General features: G+C 34.5%; 1 protein-coding gene across 2 annotated transcripts; it reads right to left on the reverse strand.

The window, feature by feature from the left end:
- Window positions 1-1,058: 1,058 nt before the first annotated feature.
- Window positions 1,059-14,942, reverse strand: LOC129309432 (calcium sensing receptor, chloroplastic). 2 transcript variants are annotated; one of them, XM_054951008.1, is made up of 14 exons: window positions 14,786-14,942; window positions 14,235-14,367; window positions 12,841-13,761; window positions 12,411-12,511; window positions 12,192-12,306; window positions 11,842-11,919; window positions 11,554-11,646; window positions 11,073-11,156; window positions 10,030-10,128; window positions 9,641-9,703; window positions 9,146-9,176; window positions 2,616-2,662; window positions 2,283-2,341; window positions 1,059-1,540 (listed from the first exon to the last, which is right to left on the reverse strand). In XM_054951008.1, the coding sequence occupies exons 2-14, from the start codon at window positions 14,286-14,288 to the stop codon at window positions 1,318-1,320; spliced, it is 1,968 nt and encodes a 655-aa protein (XP_054806983.1). In that variant the 5' UTR covers window positions 14,289-14,367; window positions 14,786-14,942; the 3' UTR covers window positions 1,059-1,317. The 2 variants fall into 2 exon arrangements, with proteins under 2 accessions (XP_054806983.1, XP_054806984.1); XM_054951009.1 differs by lacking the exon at window positions 2,616-2,662 and having other exon boundaries at window positions 1,401-1,540.
- Between the last annotated feature and the right edge of the window lie 4,860 nt (window positions 14,943-19,802).

Here is a 19,802-nt window from a genome sequence, read left to right on the forward strand (position 1 = left end):
CCAGAACCATGATATGCTAAGTAACAAACAGTTTATAAGCGAAGTTGAAGCTGAATCTTCAAAAGTTGCCTTCGATTTGAAGAGACTGGCAATGATGCTAGATGATGAATGAGCGGATGAGAGGAAAGAGGTTGAAGTAGTAGTAAATAAGGATGATGGGGTGAGTGATTTCTTTGTGTATGGGGCAAATTTGACATTTGTGAATTTGGAAGAGGTTGATGTGTAAGGATTGGAATTGAATGGACATAAACCAGAATTTGTGCACTAAAACATTCAAGGTGTTGGAGATAAAGGAGCAGTTTTGGTGCTTCCTCGGGCAAAAGGTTTAGTCAAGAATGGTAGTGGAGGGAGTTTTGTGACCATTATATTCCCAGAGGACCAACTGGGAAAGCTCAAGTCTGAGCTCCAAAACAATGGTCTGTTGCTTTGAGGCTGATTTCAAATCAGAGTTTCTATGTTGTGAAAAACTTGGACCGTTAAAACATAAGTGTTAAGTCTTATGCATTTGTTCTTTATGATTATTGAATAAATTGTATTCACGCGCATGTAACTCAACAAACTCTCTGTATTTATCTAGTTTTCTGATTTCAACTTTAGAATAATAAGCCTAATGGTTAAGAATTTGATCACGAACAAGGATATCAGAGTTTTTGTATTGATTGATGATAAGATAATAAAGAGTTTATTGCAGATATCATTTAGGAGTAAGCGGTGGTCCACTACATACACAAGGAGTAGTTTATGCAATGCTGCTGTTCTCATGTCATCAAAGTAAAACCTGTCTCTCTCTCTCTAAAGTGAACCTGTTGCAATACCTAAACCAACTTGATACTCACATTTGATACTAGGATTGTCACAGAATTTTTAAGCCTTCCCAACTCAAGGCAGAAGCCTTAAATAAGCATATAGAATGAACCTCAAGTGCTGAATACTTTATTCTTCTTGAATGTACAAAACTGGTTCATTTAATGCTTCATTTCTCTTCCGATTTTCCTGTTTTTGAACTTCCCCTCTTTTCTCTTGCCTCCGTTCTTCTCACTCTAAACATGATACTCAGATTGTCGTAAAATCACAGTTCTCCATTCCATGCTTGGAAGGAATCTTTAATAACCGTATTGGGTGTACAAGTGCTTTAAGTGGTGCATACGCAATACTTGTTCATTAATTCACTATTGAATTGTACAGAACTTGCTTATTCATTCAATAACTTGTACAGAATCATCTTATAAGATGTTTAGAAAGGTCGAACAATGTCATGGAAGTTAACTCGCTGTGACTGTCCTCTTCTCATGTTAGCACATGACCATCTGTATAAAGTCATGCATTCTCGTTGAGAGGAAGTGATGGTTCAGGAACCGGTGAATCTTGGATACTTTCAGCATCCGACGGTTGAGATTCATGCTTTGCAGCTGCCTGCAAAACTCGGTTCTGAACATCTAATGATGAAGGCGAAGTAGGCAACCCTATGCGGTTCGTTTCTACTTTTCCAGAAATCCAAGAAACTGCTTGAGCTCCAAGTCTCACGGGTGTAAGCAACAACCTTGTGAAAAACAAAGCAACGTGACAAGCTCAAATTCGACCATTTATAAGTTTGTAATTTCAGGATCCATTCTTTGTTTTTCTTCAATAAAATTCAGTAATTTCACTTTTATTTTATAATACTGGGAGACAGAGATTGAGAACAAGATAAAACTCAGAAAATATTATTTTAAAAATGATAAGCTCCTAATCTGAGAAATCACATTTCATGCCTATTTATCATTCTATGATGTAAACTGTCACTGACTTCCATTTCTAAATATTTCTTTATTTCTACTTTTTAGGCAGAATGAATCAAGAATTTCGTCACTTTATTAAAGAATGACAAACAAGTACGTAGCCTATTATTCTAAAGAGTTGGCTTAGCTACATGAAATTTAGGATGCGAACTAGTTGCCGGGTTGTCTTAAAAACTTTTGGATCTTTCACCCACCTCGAATCATGAATTTCCTGTCTATATATTGCAACATTAGGTTAAGACAATTCAGCGTTAATCTCGCGCATCAAAGTTCCAGAGTCTCAAGTAACAATCTCTAGTTATCCAGAAATGAAATTTAATTTATAGATAACAGATTCATAACATGAGAATTGGAAAGCTCATGACAGATACTTTATGACACTGCATATATTTTTCTTCATAAGATAACATGTGAACATGATTAAAAACATTTCACCAATAAAATTGCAAAAATATATGTGTAACATGATTATATGACCAACCATGGATCGTGGAGTACACTAACCTCACATCTTGCTTAAGATCTTCAGAATCCTCATATGATGTCACCCTCCGATAGATTGTCTGGTCAATATAAAGCAATGTTTATGAGGAAAAGAGAAGTGTAAAGGCTTAGAGTCATGATACACAATTCACCCCAGCAATCATGATTGAATAAGATAAGGCCAGCAAAAATGCTATTTCCAAACAAACTTGATAGAGATTCACAAGAGGATTTCCTTCATGACATCTGCGCCAGCTCATTTCATCTACTCCAAAAAGTTTCACTATGGCCACGCATTACAAAACTACATTGAAAGAAATTAAATGAACGTCTTGCAGGGAGAATACTGCATACCAGACTGAGGCCGAAAACACCAATTAACTGCAATGACTTCTCCCACTCTGACAAAAGAGATCGTGCTTTGTCATATCAGAACAATCGAAGTAGCCTAATCTCAATTCAAGATGGTGAACAGTATTGTGATGAGCCGTTAAGTTTTCATATAAGAAGCATCTGATGCAACCTCGAGATGTGTTCAGACATATAAGAGCAAATTGAGGAAAGGACAGCAAGTAGAAAAGAATTATCCAGCAGATTAGAATTATTATCCTGAGGGTCCACCACATGAGGATTAAATCATTATGCGTTGTAAGGTGGCTATAGATTCAGTTTAGATGCTAGGATCTTCTTTTGGCTTGCCTTAATACTATGTTGATTGTTTTGGTTGGCACTCATGTCATGTTTTGAGAGTTAGACAGAAGTGAGGAGAGTGTTGGTCTCTCGAACACCAGTGAGGGATCTGTTATGTTACTTATATCTCTTTTGTTGTAATTCTTGTTTCTATTTTAGGGAATAGGGTTTTGACTAGAATCAGTGACTTTCCCTTTTGTAACATTGATTCGGTATTATGCATTAATATCAAAACCTCAAAATTTCCCTTATCTAGTCACTTCTTGCATTTAATTTTCTGTCAGAAAGTTATTATAGAGCAAAGCTTTATCAATTGGTATCAAAGCGGTGCAATCCACGGACCTCCTGAGCACGAGTTATCGCAGAGAGAGTACCTTATGCGGACCCAGAGGTATAGGAGCTGAAAGAATCTGTTGGAAGCTTGACCAGGAAAATGAACCTAATGAAAGACATGATGCAAAAGATGCAAGGGACATTGGAGCAAATAGTGGAGAAACAGAACAGTTGGGCTGAATCTAGTGGTAACAAACAACAAAGCCACAACCATGAAAAGACTACAGGGAGTAACAGAGATCATGAAAGAGGAATAGAAAGATGCCAGAAACTTGAGTTACCTATCTTTGTGGGAGAGGATCCCATTGGATAGCTCTTCAGGGTAGAGAGGTACTTCCGAATTAATGCTATCACCGACACGGAGAAGCTTGAGGCCGACCACCGTTGTCTGTCTCAAAGGGAAAGCTTTGAATTGGTATTAATGGGTAGAGATTCGAGCACCCGTTCAGAGCAGGACTAAGTTTAAGCAAGAGCTCTTATGATGATTTCATCCTTCGCAGCGTGGGGATGAGTATGAGATGATGTTTGCAGTCAAACACGAAAACTTTGTACGAGAATATGTGGAAGAATTTGAATGCATGTCAGCCATGGTTGGAGATGCGTCTGAGACATGTTGAGTGGTACCTTCAGGACAGGGTTGAAACCAGATATCAAGGCCAAATTAAAACTCACGGCTACTAGAACTCTTTGAGAGGTCATGGAGATGTCCCTTAGGATTGACGAGAGGAATCAAGTGTTGGAAAGGGCTAAAGAGACCTGTTACTTGTGAGCCCAACATCTTCAGAGTGGGCCCAAAAATGAAGCAGCCTAAAACCCCTACACTCAGGTCACTCATATGCCCAAGTCCAACAAGGGCTGATGGAAAGAAAATTAAAAAGAAATAAGTGAAGATATTACAAGGATATTGCAAATTTGAAGATCGAAAATATTTTGTTCTCATATCAATTACACATATTTTATTTTAATTTGAATTATTGTTATCTTTCAACATTATTATTATCTTTTCATTTATTGTTCTTTTTTATTCAATTTAGAATTTCTAAACTTTTTACGCATTTATTTTTAGGGTTGGGTTGAGGCTTATGAATAGCACCTCAACTCATCTGATTTGTACACATATTTGATTGAATAAGAGTTACTGTTATCTTGACTATCCTCTGAGGTTTTCTCCTCTCTATTCTTTTTACTGACCCTTTTTATCTCTTTTCTATATTCTCTTCCCCACCTTCTCCTTCCCCATTTTGCATGAAGGGCGCTCCAACAATTGCAAATTCAGGGATCCAAAAATGCGCCGATGTGAAGACGGGAGACTTGAAAATGAGTAGTAGTACGACAAATGTAGCATCGAACAGATATGGGACAAACCCAACAACTTTCTGATGCTAAAGTCATATGACGAAGAGAACTTGGATTGTGTTTCAAACGGGCTGCTAACTTTGGTCCAAATCACACTTGCAAGAACAAAAATTTGCATGTGATGATTCTGGAGTTAGAGCCAGAAAAAAAGGAGGAAAATTCAAAACAAGTGACCAAGCTCATTGAAGAAGACACCAAAATTGAAGGAGACACCAGAATGGAATTATCCTTAAATTCCATGGTGAGTTTTAGAGGCAATCATACCATAAAGGTGCACAGGAAGCTTGGAGAAACCGAAATCATACTTCCAATTGATAGTGGCGCCACCCACAACTTCATAGCAGAGGAATTGATCAGCAAGGCCAGAATTCCAGTGGAAGAAATTGCTGTTTACTTCATCACAGTGGGTGACAGGTTTAGAATTAAAGGCCGACAACACTGTAAGGACCTTAAATTAAAGGTGTAAGGTGTAGATGTTACTCAAACTTTCTACCCCTTTCTGCTTAGTGGTGTGGATGCTATCCTAAGAGTGGAATGGTTGAAGTCATTGGGTGAAGTAAAGGTTAACGGGGGACAATTGACCATGAAGATTGGGAAGAAGGAAAGCAAGGTGTGTTTGACAAGTGATCTAACCTTGACTAAGGCTCAAGACTCATTCAAATCTCTCATGAGATCTGTGCAGAAGAGAGGAGAGGGTTTCATGCTTGAGTATAATGGAATAACCTTCAAATTGACAGCAGCAGATTCTATGTGCCTCTCTCCTGAGGTTCAGAAACTACTAGACAAATTCACCATGGTTTGTCAACCTTTAGAGGGATTACCTCCCCAACATTCTAAGGATCATGCCATATTAACTAAACCAGGGGAGTAACCCCCAAATATATGTCCCTATAGATACCCTTATGCACAAAAAAATGAAATTGAGAAGATGGTGCAAGATATGTTGAAGGCAGGCATCATTCAACCTAGTAGCAGCCCTTATTCCAATCCAGTCTTACTAGTCAAAATTACGGTGCCCGATAAATTTCCCATACCAATCATTGATGAGTTATTGGATGAATTGAAGGGGGTAATCATGTTTACAAAGCTAGACTTAAAATCTAGGTATCATCAGAGCAGAATCCTGGCTGCAGATGAGCACAAGACCACTTTCAGAACTCATGAGGGTCATTATGAGTTCAAGGTAATGCCATTTGGTCTAAGCGATGCTCCTTTTACCTTCCAAGCTTTAATGAATGAGGTATTTCATGAGCAATTAGGAAAATTTATGCTTGTGTTTTTTGATGACATTCTTACATATAGTCATTATTTAACAACTCATTTGAAGCATTTAGAAGTTGTTTTGACAATTCTAAAAGAGAATCAGTTGGTGATCAATCTCAAAAAATGCACTTTTGCCCAATCGAGAATTGAGTGCCTTGGCCATGTCATATCTAAGGAGGGGATGCAGGCAGATCCAAACAAGATTGAGAGCATGGTGCAGTGGCCATGGCCCACAAATGTGAAGTCTCTAAGGGGCTTCCTAGGGTTGACAAGGCATTACAGAAGATTTGTCAAGAATTATGGAAAGATAGCCAGCCCTCTCACTGATTTACTCAAGAAGGATGTATTTAAATGGACTCCGGCATCTGAAGAAGCCTTTAACAACCTCAAGACAGCCATGACTTCCCTTCCAGTCCTTGCCATGCCCAATTTTTCTGTTCCGTTTGAGATAGAAACTGATGCTTCCGGCTCTGGAGTGGGTGCAGTGTTGATGCAAAATGGCTGACCAGTAGCTTATTACAGTCAAAAACTCTCTAATAGAGCCCAACAATGCTCTATTTATGAGAGAGAACTCATGGCAATTGTTATGGCAGCAAAAAGATGGCACCATTATTTATGGGGACAGAAATTTATCATAAGAACAGACCAAAAGGCCTTGAAATACTTGCTGGAGCAGCGACCTGTTGAAGAAAATCAGCAGCACTGGATCTCTAAATTAATGGGATTCAAGTTTGAAATCATCTACAAGCTGGGCAAGGAAAATAGAGCAGAAGATGCCCTCTCAAAGAGGGAGGAAATTCTGGAAATGCATGGATTTTCTTTATGGCAACATGATGAGATTGAAGAGTGGGAAAAAAAGTGCAAGCCAACCCTAAATTAAGTGCTGTGTTTCAACAAGTCATTACCAAACAAGGAGGTGTGGAGGGGTACAGCATTGTGAAGGGGTGTTTACAATATGAGGGCTGACTGATGCTGCCTAGGAACTCTACCAGAGTTCCTTTACTATTGAAGGAATTTCATGATTCACCGGTTGGAGGCCACTCAGGTTACTTGCGCACTTACAAAAGGCTCTCTAATGTGGCATAATGGGAAAGCATAAAGAGTGACATCCAACACTACGTATCACAATGTGATGTATGTCAAAACAAGAAATATCAAGCCTTGTCTCCAGCTGGTTTATTACAACCGTTGCCAATCCCTCAACAAGTTTGGAAGGATATTAGCATGGACTTCATCACCAGCCTTCCAAAATCCAAGCAATATGATGTCATACTCGTTGTGGTTGACAGGCTCACAAAATATGCTCATTTTTTGGCTTTAGCACACCCTTTCACAGAAAAAGATGTTGCTGAAAAGTTCATAAATGAAATTGCTAAATTACATGGTTTTCCTAAGACCATTGTGTTGGATAGAGATAGGGTGTTTGTGAGCCAATTTTGGAAGGAATTGTTCAAGCAGGCTGGAACTCAACTTTGTCTTAGTTTAGTGTATCATCCTGAGTTTGATGGCCAAACGGAAGTGTTGAATAGGAGTTTGGAGACTTATTTGCGTTGTTTTGCAAATAAGAAGCCTACTTAGCAGGTGCAATGGTTTGGCTTGGGCAAAGTATTGGTACAATACTTATCATCAAGGGGCTACAGGTATGACTCCTTTTAAGGCAATGTATGGACATGATCCTCCTGTATTCTTTAAGTTGAATGATGAACCTTCGGGCATAGAGGCTGTCAATGAACAGATACAATCCAGAAACTGCATCATAGTTATTTTAAAAGAAAACCTTGCTTTGGCACAGGAAAAAATGAAGAAACAGGTTGACAAGCATAGGCTAGATGTTCAATTGGAAGGGGATGACTTGGTTTCTGTCAAAATCAGACCATATAGGCTGAGATCGTTGGCCAAAAGGATTAATGAGAAGCTCAGTCCTCATTTCTACGGGCCTTTTAAAGTCACAAAGAAGGTTGGCAAAGTTGCATACAAGCTGGACCTCCCTCCTACTACTTGTATTCATCCAGTCTTCTACATTTCCCAGCTTAAAAAAATCAGTGTGTTCAGCACTTATGGCTCCCACTATTCCCCCAGCTCTTTCTGCAGAATTTGAGTTACAAGTGCAACCTCAAGACATCCGCAAGGTTCGAAAACTTATGTCTAGCCAATGGGAAATTTTAGTAAAGTGGAAAGACATACCAGAATTTGAAAATTCATGGGAAGAAGCTGACACCATCTCTAAACAATTTCCTGAATTTCCCCTCGAGGACAAGTTGAAGCTTTTAGGGGAGGGCAATGATGCAACCTCAGGATATGTTCAAACATATTAAGAGGAAATTAAGGAAAGGACAAGGAGTAGAAAAGAATTATCCAGCAGATCAGAATTATTATTCTGCGGGTCCAGCAAATGAGGATTAAGTCATTATGTGTTGTAGGGTGGCTATAGATTCAGTTTAGATGCTAGGATTATCTTTTGGCTTGCCTTAATATTTTGTTGATTGTTTTGGTTGGCATTCAGGATCATGTTTTGAGAGTTAGAGCGAACACCAGTGAGGGATCTGCTATGTTTCCTATATTTCTTTTGCTGTAATTCTTGTTTCTATTTTTAGGGAATAGGGTTTTAGCCAAAATCAGTGACTTGTCCTTTTGTAACACTGATTCGGTACTATGCATTGATATCAAAACCTCAAAATTTCTCTTATCCGGTCACTTCTTGCATCTAATTTTCTGTTAGAAAGTTATTATAGAGCAGACCTCTATCAGCATCATAGTTGTTCTTTTTTTTTAATACAAATTATTTTTCCTACTCTAGTGGTGCCTTGGAAGCTAGGATGCTTGGCAACAAGATATTTTAGCATTGATGCATGTTACAATAGATGATGAAAAATGGTTGATGAACAAATTTTATGATAGCAAATGTAGGATCATGTGAGTTGTTAGGCGGTGAAGTGAAAATTCCACATTTAGATGCTTTTACGTGATTATAATAGCTAGTTAGATTGTATTCCGTTAGCAGATAGTGCCACATTCACTAGAAAATTTTCTCCACATCCGCTTCAGAATTTCAAGCTTTTCTAGGAAGTCCTCTATCATTTCAATTCCTGATGCTATCCCCAGCCCCTCAAGGTATTAGGATTTCAATGGAACCCTAGATTAGAAGAATATGATATATGGAGCAGGTTTTAGACGTAAATCTAAGAATCACCATTTTTCAATTTACAGCAAATTAATAGTCTTGAGGGAGAAAAGGTACGCACCTAATAATGCATACAACCCTGCAATAACAGCCTGAATCAAAAGTAGTTGCATTTATTAGCGAGTAACAAATAACATAAAATGGAACACAATCACTTCAAAGCTAAATTGAAGAATCCTACTTGGTAATGAATAAATAGCTGAAATAATCAACAAAAATTGTAGCTGATAATCTGTTAAAATTCTATCAATTATATATTTAAGCTACACAAAGTTAATTTCTGAAACTGGCAGAGCAAACATACAAAATGACAGAACATGAGATAACAATCAAATTCTTTTCACATTTGAGTTGTTTGTTTGTTTGCTATTTGGCTAAACACCAGTTGCCCTGCAAAAAATTTGGTTCTGCTCTAGGGTTATGAAATGGAAGAGAAAATGACTACAATCAGTCATCTACATTGTAATAGCTTTAAATAAACAAAATCCAACCAAAATGACACAACAATTTAAAAAATAATAATAATAAGATTTGCTACAGGTAACATCACGCTTACCATGCCATATCCTAAAATTTGCAAAGGAGAAGGGCGAAGATCCTCTAGAATTGCTTCAGCTTCCTGTAAAACAATTAAAATATTCATTGCTCAAATACAAACTCCAAGAAAATGTAAATTGTTACCAATGAAGCAAGCTCAACAATACATGTCGCACATAAACAGGAATTTGACACCAAATTAATGCAGGAAGGTTAAAATTATTATTAACACACACAACTCCTTTTATCGTTACAGAAAATATATGCAATCTAGACAACATATTTGACTCATGTAGTAGCACCATATGCTTAACCCCATAGAACTTTCATCCCACTGTTTTGATAACGTAGATAACTAGATTTGGTATCACTGAAAGACCAGATATAAAGGAACAGTTTGATTAATACCTCATTTAGTAAGGTAAGTGTTGTCTCAGGTTTGAGTTCCTTGACACGGAGGCCTTGTTTCACCCAAGACTGAAAACCACCTTGAACCAAGTATGGATTCTGTAATATCATGCAGAGTTATCATATCACACCCCAAGATTTGGATTGATTAGATTTCAAAGGTTAAGTAATAGTACATTTTGTTTATTTGTTGAATCAAGGCCAAAAAACTACTGCTAAGAAAGCCCCATTAACACCAAGTCAGTATAGAGTCAAGGAAATGTGATGTAACCAAACTTGGTTCATAATAATATTGGTACATGACAATAATATATTTTGTATTGAGCAAGAAATGCATGCTAATTTGAGCTCAGGGCACATAGAACTTTATCATTCATATCCAACCAAATTTTCATTTGACATTTTTAGATTACAGAGACAAAGACTTGTCAGCTTGAGCATTGTAAATTAGATCTCACAAATAACCACCTATTAAATTTGCAGCCAAAGTTTACCATATTTTCACTGAAACAATTAGGTAATAAACAGCTACATATATGCATGACAAAGTTGCTGCTGAGGAGAGAATCAATGTAATAAATACTAGCAAAAATATTGAACAATAAGGTGGAGCCAAAGTGGTACATTTATCAAGAAACTGCACTTAGCAGCAAGCTTATAAACATATCAAAAAACTTGTACAATCCTGATCTTCTAGATTATCAAATTTCATGAGCGTGCCAGCTTACTCGGATTTTTGTTACTGTCCAGATTTTTCTCTTATATTCTTAACTCAGATTATCAAAATTTCATCTTACATCCATATCAACAACTTGTATAATCCCAATCCTCTTCAATCAGCTGCAATACTTTTCCACAGGGCAGTTATCTTCAACTCTAGCCTTCAAAGACAAATTCTGATTTCAATGAACTCTTTATCTAGCCCCCAAATATCACAACACAAGGGAGGTTTTTACAGAACAAAACAAAAAAAGATTTTTTTTATGCCATCTTCATTACAAGGGAACCCATATTAAAATTTTCCAAGGCAAAGATAGACTTGCCTTGACCCCAATTTTCCTCAAGGATCTTGCAACGCCTTTGGAACGACCACCATCAAAATCCAAGACTATAACCTTGGAGCTGTCCTACACGTCAGAGAAAAGAACATTCTGAGATATTATTCCACATGTCAAATCCTAGCCACATGCAATGAGTAAACAGATAGAAATCTCATCAATAGAAATTGTGATTTCTCACCATGGACTCTCATTGCAAGATGAAAAAATATAAAGGCACTTCAAAATCCCATTTAAAAATCCATGGAAGAATATAATACTTGGCTTATAAAGCGTATATACTTTCGTGTTTAATCATTGTCAGAGATTATAATTCATGGCTTTTCCCTCAATAACTTAAGCTTTTCAATTGAAGCAGACCTTGACAATTGCCAATATCGCTCTATAGTTTCATGATTTCACTTTGTAGTTCATACAAAGAAAAATAAGGAAAGAGTACTGTATCTTGTTCAGAGACACTACATACCTTTACAATCTTCAAATTTCGAATAACAACAGCAATCATGGAGTCATTAAGGTCTCTTTCACTCTTGAACAACTTCCTAACGGAACTATCAACCTGAAGATAACATAGTATGTTCAGTTAGTAGTTAGTAGACAAAGGTTACTAGGCCGAGATTGCTAAAACATCTTGATCAATAAAGCAAGGGGTTAGTGTTCTGGATTTGTTTAATGATTCAATTTAAAAAAAAAAAACAGCATGCAACAATCATCCTTGCCACCTATTCTTTACAACATAATGATGTAAACTAACCTCCAGTGGAGTTATGCTTGCATAGCGAAACCGTGCAGCCCGCCGAAGATCAGGAATACCATCTTTTTCTCTCAGATCCTGCAGAATGGAAATAACCAGCCGAAAAAAAAAACCCCAAGAAGACATTAGATCAATTATGATATCATACCAAAATAATTGGCCAAAACCTACTGAAACACAAACACAGAATTTCCTTTATAACAAGGAACATGGTTTGAATTTGTAAATGGATTAGTAGAAGAAGTAGAATGGGCATCAAGGGACATGGGTAACTTGACTTTCCTTTCATACGCTTTATAACTTTTCCAGAATCCTCAGATTATTAAGCCAGAAAATTAAAAATCACTTGCCTCATTTCGGATATCTATAAGTGAAGCATTTTCATTCCCAGACAAGAGGTCCAAAGCTGATTTAGGAGATAAATCTCCAGAGTAACCTCCATATGCCCACAACCGATAGACAGCCCTGCACATATCTGACAACTGTTTTAGATAGCCTTCTTAATAGATATCTAAGCCTCCTCTATAAACAAGCAACAAAATGAACTTTGGGAAAATACAAATTTATACCATATTGCGGCTGAAGAGCCCACAACAACAACAAATGGAACAATTGGATCATTTGGATCCAAGCCAAGACTCTTCTCCAATGAATAGACTGTTGTGAATATCTGCTGATGGGACATAAACCGTTATCCTATAATAGATGAACTGCTTGCAATAATTCTAACAAAGTAATCTCGTCTGTGAAATCAAATAGTGCATATTTAGAGCAGGGAATATGGGAGATTTCCACTGCAAGTCACCGCAAAGAAATTTGCTAAACCAGAGGAGGTGAGTGACCAGCCAGGAAGCAGAGCATTCATTTGATAGTACAAGTATGTAGTTTCAAACAACCATTAACCACACATTAAAGTGGTCAGTGAAGGTAAGACTTAGGATCAAGGAAGGCTAAGAGTTGGCAACCCTAATAAAAACTTATTAAGCCACCAAATGTTACCTCCCGAGATGCAGACCCAATCGGCCTCAATATTTGAGAAGCTTTAGATTCATACACATTTACCGCATCCCTGATTCCTACAGGAAGAAGCTCCTTGGCTGAACCATATAGGTAGACCACATGGGAAGCCACACTTACTAACGAACTCTCTACTGCTATGATTGTGCTTCGGAATACATCAATAGCAAAAGCAGGTGCTTTGCTTGTGATTCCGCTTATATCACTTGAAAAGCGAGCCAATTTCTTATTCGCTAATTCCCCTGTTTGATTGACAGAAGAAAGGGCTCCACCAAAAGCATTGTCCACAGATTTAGTAACATTATCAATGACAGATCTCATCAAAGAAGTGGCTGTATCAAGTGAGCTTTGAAAAGCATTTTCTCCCTCGCTAATTGATGCATCAAATGACTTGCTGATTCCAGAAAACATATCACCAATACTTGCTTTTGTGCTGCCTAATGATTCATTGTCCACTATAATTGATTCAGGCATAGGGGTGAGCTTCTCTGACACAATGTCAGTACTAAATAATGTTTCTGATCCTTCAGTTGACTGTTCAGTTAGGTCCATCAATCTCTCTGGGACAGATGATGTATCATAATTTTCAACATATATGAGTTCCCCACAAGTCAGTGAATGGTGTCCACTTGCTGTCACTGGTGAATAATTCCATGTGTTTGTAAATTTGCACTCAAGGTGTCCTGGTTCATTTAGAGAGGAAAATCTGCCAGGAAACTCCGCATAGACTGATTGTTCAGCACCATTAGCAATGCTACAGCAGACAGACTTTGTAGCTTGTGCAATAAATGGATTCCTCACGGAGTGGGTTCCATTTTGCAAACCCAGATGGACATCATCCATAATGCATCTACCTTCAAGATCCTTCTGCAATGGATATACAGATCCCCCATACAATGGAATCTGCATGATTTATCGTTACAAGGTTAAAAGCACTTCGCATAGGCCCTAGAAAATGATAGTCACATATCTCAATTTCACAAGTAACACCAAACTGTCAGGCTTTTTCTCTTTTTCATCCAAGAACAAATTTCTGAGCACGCAGATGAAGAATATAAAGCATTTCTAGTTTTCTACTTTATCATGGTTCAATGATCCTGAACTGATTTTACAACAAAGGGACTCCACCCCAATCAGAATACAATCCCGTCAAGCGTTTCTCTTTCTTTAACTTTTCCAACTAGCAGTTGTTACAAGTCATGTCACATTAACATTGGGTTCACAGATTCATATTTTACAATAAGGTGATGTTTCAGAAATTCAGCCATTAACATTGAATTCTTTTATTTCATTTATCAAGAAACCTGCCTATAAAATCAATTAACTTACAGAAAGAAAGCAAACAGAAATTTAGGATTCAGCGAATTAATTTTCACCTGGGAAGACAATGAGTAGCGTGGGGTGACTGAGCAAACCGGCAACATTCTCATATTGACGAATAATAAAGCTCCAAGGACATATCAAGCCGCTAATTTCTTCAGTTGAACATAACACCGGGAGATAACAAACCTTAAAACAAACAAATGGAGGCCAAATTGAAGTGATTCGAAGACAGAAGAACCAAACAAGTTGAAACTTTACTTTAAATGGCCTGTTAGACTTTAAAGTTAAGTTCTTTTCTGCTTCTCTCCGTATAATAGACAAAAATACAAAAAGTGCATGCCACTCTAAAACTTCACGATCCCTATAGCAAGCCAAAAATATCGACTGTTTCTGATTTAAATGCTCTAATCTTTCATTTTCATTTCAAATGCAGCTGCAAGTGATTGCCCATATCCCCATTTATCTAAAACCATTTCTGCACAAGTTTTTGTCACGAAAAGATGAATACCCAATAGCAATATTAACGATGGTTCTTAAATCAAAGTTAAGGTGCATCAATCTCAAAATCATATTTCGGAATTAAAATGAAAAAGAAAGCACTCACCTTGACTGGTACAGTCACCCAGATCTCTCTCTCTCCCTCTCTCTCCCGATTTTCTTTTTCTCTTTGCTTGCCAGCGAGCACAATAATCTTTTTTTTGTTTTCATTTATTTATTATTGTTATTATTATTATTTTTTTTTTTGTGGAATAATTTGGAAAGTTATCCAGAGCGAGACACGGGCTATGGTGGAACAAGCATCGCTGATCCCAATTCGTATTCTGCTTTTGTCCTTAGCCCCCAAATATCACTTTATACGAACTGCAGCCGCATAATAAAAGAAATCTCGTTCACCACTATTTTTAAATTTCATTTGGATCTTTGTGCTCCTTTTTTTTAATTACAAAGCCATAGTTAAACCGTACAAAAAATTAAGCTATAGTCATATTTAAAATTATAAAATTTCTATAATCATGCAACGGTTCATCAAAAATTATAATATTAAAAATATTATATAGAGATCAGTGAACTAAAAGATCAACACATTGATTAACTTTTTTATAAACATAATTAAAAATAATTATTTAATCTTTATACTCTTTACATTAAAATACTTAAGATATTGTTTGGTTGGGATGATGGGACCTTCTCTCCCCTCCCCTTGTTCCATCCAAACAAGAGGAGGGGTGGTTAGGTGGAGGGGAGAAATTTCCCTTCTGCTCCCCTCCAAAGCCTCCTTCTAAATTGGGGGAGAGCCCCTCTTCCCTCCCTCCCCCTCTCCTCATCTTTTCTTTCTTTAAATTAAATAGAGTCTAAATCATTTTTTTTCATATTCATAAATATAGGCAATCTATTTAAGTCAAGCCTTTACATTTTGGATTCTATTTTTACATTTTTTCCAACATGTTTTATCAAAATTAATAAAAATTTTAAAGCTTATTAATTATTATATTTTAAAATTTAATAAATCTTCACATCTACATTTAATAAGGGCAAAAAAATATTTTTAATAGTTTTTTCTAACATTTAAGAAGAGAAGAAATGTAACAATGAGTATGAAAAATAATGAAATACTCTCTCCATCTTAAATTACAGGGTATGTTTGAAGGAATTTTTTTATCTCAAAATATAAGACACTTTGAATATATTGAGATTTTATCAAATGCATTAATTTCAATATTATTCTTTCTCTTTCTATAATTAATTTATATCCCTTATCCTTTCAATATATTAAATGATGGGTATTTTTAAAAGTTTATATTTTTATTTTAGAAATATAAGAATGTTAAGTATATTTAATAAGATTTATTAATATGTGAAATTTTATTTAAAAATATTTTATAATTTAAGATGGACGGAGTACTTTCTAACTAAGATCAAAACTAATATGTCATTTATATATTCTTTAAATAGGAGGAAAAGAATACAGAGTTTTTTTTTTTGAAAAATAAATCATCTAGTTTTTATGGCTTTGATCCAATTGTAACTCATTCCCTGAACTTTAACTTATTATAACTCAGTCCTTAAAGTTTTGATTCAATTGTAAATCAATCCTTGAACTTTGCTTCTTAGAATTTAGTCCTTAAAATTTTAACCTCTAAATATTGATCCTTATATTTTAAAAAATAAAATTACAAAGATTTAAAATGTTTTAAAATTTATTACTAATATCTTAAATTACTAAATTGTTTTAATATTATACAAATACAAAAGAAAAGGTTCTTTATTGATTCAAACGCTATACCTACGAGATAGGGATAGAGAAAGAGGAAAAACTAAAGATTTCAGATAGTAATTTATTCTCATCTGATTAATCAATTCTTCAAAAGATCTATCTGAGTATCATGGAATGAATGATTTGATCAATTAATATTCAATTCTTTCTTCAACTTGCTCTGTTTTTATTTTTTCATTGAGGCTGAACCTAAACCTATGCTCGAGAGATAGCTATCTATATATTAATAGGGAATGTATGAATTCTCAAGAAGAGAGGAGCCATGGGACATTATAAATATTAAAACAATTTAGTAATTTAAGATATTAATAATAAATTTTAAAATATTTTAAATCTTTGTAATTTTATTTTTTTAAATATAGGAATTAATATTTAAAAGGATAAAACTTTAGGGACTAAATTACAAGATTTACAACCGAATTAAAATTTCAAAAATTAAGTTATAACGAGTTAAAAATTTAAAAATTAAGTTATAATAAGTTAAAATTTAAAAATTAATTTATAATTAAATTTAAACTGTAAAGATTAAATAATTTTTTTTTGTGGTAAATAAGAGAACAGAATTGACTTGAACTCACCTTTGTTGTTAAAAAAAAAAAAAAGAAACTCACCTTTATTGTTCTCGAGCAAGAGATCTTCAAAGTATCAAAAAATTGTTTCTTTGAAATTGGATCTCTTTTTTTTCCTTTTGGCCAGCTTTAGTTGGAACACAAACAATAAAGAGGGGGGGGGGGACTAAAATAAAAGTAACTAGGAGTATTCCGGTACGTAACTTTTTTTTGCTCAAAGTATTTAACTTCTTTGGTTTATACTCTATTTTTGGGCCAGGCCATAATAAATTGTTCTATATACTCTCTCCCCATATATGGTATATTTTCTGCAAGTTTATTTTGTTTCTAAGTATAAAATGTGTCATAATATTTTTAGATAATTAGACAATTTTGTTATTATCTTAAAAAAAGGAGAAAAGATATTAATTATGTGCTTTACTCATTATTACTATGATATTAATTAATATTATTAGGGATAAAATTAAAAAATTATTGTGATATAATGTGATTTTAATTAAACAACAAACTTTTATTTGTATACAAAAATTTGGTTAAAGATACACTATGTATAGGGATTAATCTTTTAGAATTCAACAGATTGTGTGCTCAAATCCTATCCTGGCAATTTTTCAATTTTCATCAATAATTATGTCGTAGATGCTGGAACAATAAATGATCAAGGATATCTAAAGCTTGCAGCTGCCCAGCCATTTTTTAAGTCTTAAACAAGCTAAGTTGTGCAGGTACATTATCTCGCGGCACTTATTACAATATTAATTGTGACATTAATTGACAACGGTAGCAAGCGTTTGTTGGGAGATTAATTCGGATGGGGAATACAAATTAAGTTGTTCATATCACATTGGTTGGATTCAGGTCTCTCGTGGTTAGGCATTTAATTGCAATTAATTAAGGTCTATCATTGACTGCTTCAACTGCCTATGAGTATATTTGATAAAAAAAAATTAATTGAGATATCTTATTAAATAAAAATAATGTATAATTCTAACGATAATAAAATGGTAATTTTCATTTTCACTCCACATTGACCAAGTAAACACAAGCAGCTGGGCACAACTTAATTATGATAGACGCGTGGCTGTGAATCAAAGAATTAATTGATGGTTGAGTAGTTGACATTGAAACTAGTCATGACAGTCATACGAAGAGATCAATGAGATCACTTCTTAGTTTTTACCTAAAACTAACCAATTTCACTATTATTGAAACTAGTATGGTGCCGTGCAATGTGTATTTTTGTAACCTAAAATACAATTATTTTAGAATATTAATTAATACAAATGAAAAAAATTTACCTAAAATAAATTGTAATATTAACTAATAAGATGAGTGTATAATTATGAAAACAAAGATTATAGAATTCATCATAAATCCATTATAAAAAAAATTCATCATGAATCTTTAAATGTCCAAAATCATGGTAGTCTTCCTTTTCATACCTTTCATCTTCTTTCTTCAACTCATCTACCAATTTTTTTCGCTTTCTTTTTTTCTGCATTCTCGTAGGGAAGCTACCATGGTTGGTTAAGTCCAACATCCCATAATTGTTGAAATATCTTCTTTATAAACCACAATATAATTTATTATTTTAATTGTGTTGATATTGTGATTTTCTATTTTTTTTCTTTATTATTTGTAGATCTATCTAATAATTAGATAGTTTGCAATGTGTTCTCACATGTCTATGAGAAATTATGATTACAAGGTAAATATAAAAATTATACGATTCCATCCTTTCTATTAAATCATGTGATGGTAGATAAATTTTTGACGTATTGTAATTTTTATGATTTATAAATATCAACAAATAAGCATATTAATATATATTGAAAACTTAATTTTCAACTCAAATATCAATGGTTCCAAATCTTGTAGTTGAGATATTACAATATCAAATATCATAAAGATCAAAACACAAATTTTATGGTTGAGTGCAAATTATATATAAATAAAAAATTTAAAATTCAGTTAATTCATTTAAAGTTTATAATTTAGATAAAAATTAAAATTAAACTTAGATCATTAAAATATTATTCAAAATTAAAAAATTTGGATCACTATGAGTAAATTATTATGAGCATACTTTTCAAAAAAAAATTTACAAATAGATGTCTAAGAGAGGAGTGGAAGAAAAATTACTTGATGTTAATTTGAGGAACTGAGGTAATGTATGTCTTCCTCTTCATCCAATTTTAATATACCTAAAGATTTGTAAAATAATTAGCAAATCATCATGCAATTTACAATAAATATTCCTAAAACTAACAAATTAATTAAATTCTATGAAACTATTACTCCACAGAAATAGAGTATAATAAGTTTTTTAAGTTATGTTGCTCATGAAAGAGAGATTTAAAATGATGGAAGAAAGTTCAATAAAAAAATTACAAAATGCATGATTATGTGCAATTACTTGGTGTCTACCATGAATATGAGATCTATCATGAATTGAATTGCTCCTTCGATGTCTACAAGCACATAACAACCACATCATGCCATTGGCTGGGAATGAAAAATTAACAAGAAAAATGATACAAGAGATGAGAGGGCATTAATGATGAAGGAAGGAGCCAGAGAGAGTGAGATTTTTGTGATTTCACTTGTTTTGATAAGGGAATGGAGCCACTAAATGATATTAGAATTGAAAAAAAAAATTGTGCATGCTTTGTAATTGTTCAATGTGATCGTGTGTTTGTGTAATTAAAATTTTAAAACTAAAAATAAGAAATTAAAATAACTGATTTTAATTTTAAATATAATATTTTTTTAATATT

Source organism: Prosopis cineraria, unplaced genomic scaffold (assembly GCF_029017545.1).
Source record: "Prosopis cineraria cultivar Desert tree isolate PC_DT_omini unplaced genomic scaffold, ASM2901754v1 PC4, whole genome shotgun sequence".
Classification (NCBI taxonomy): domain Eukaryota; kingdom Viridiplantae; phylum Streptophyta; class Magnoliopsida; order Fabales; family Fabaceae; genus Prosopis; species Prosopis cineraria.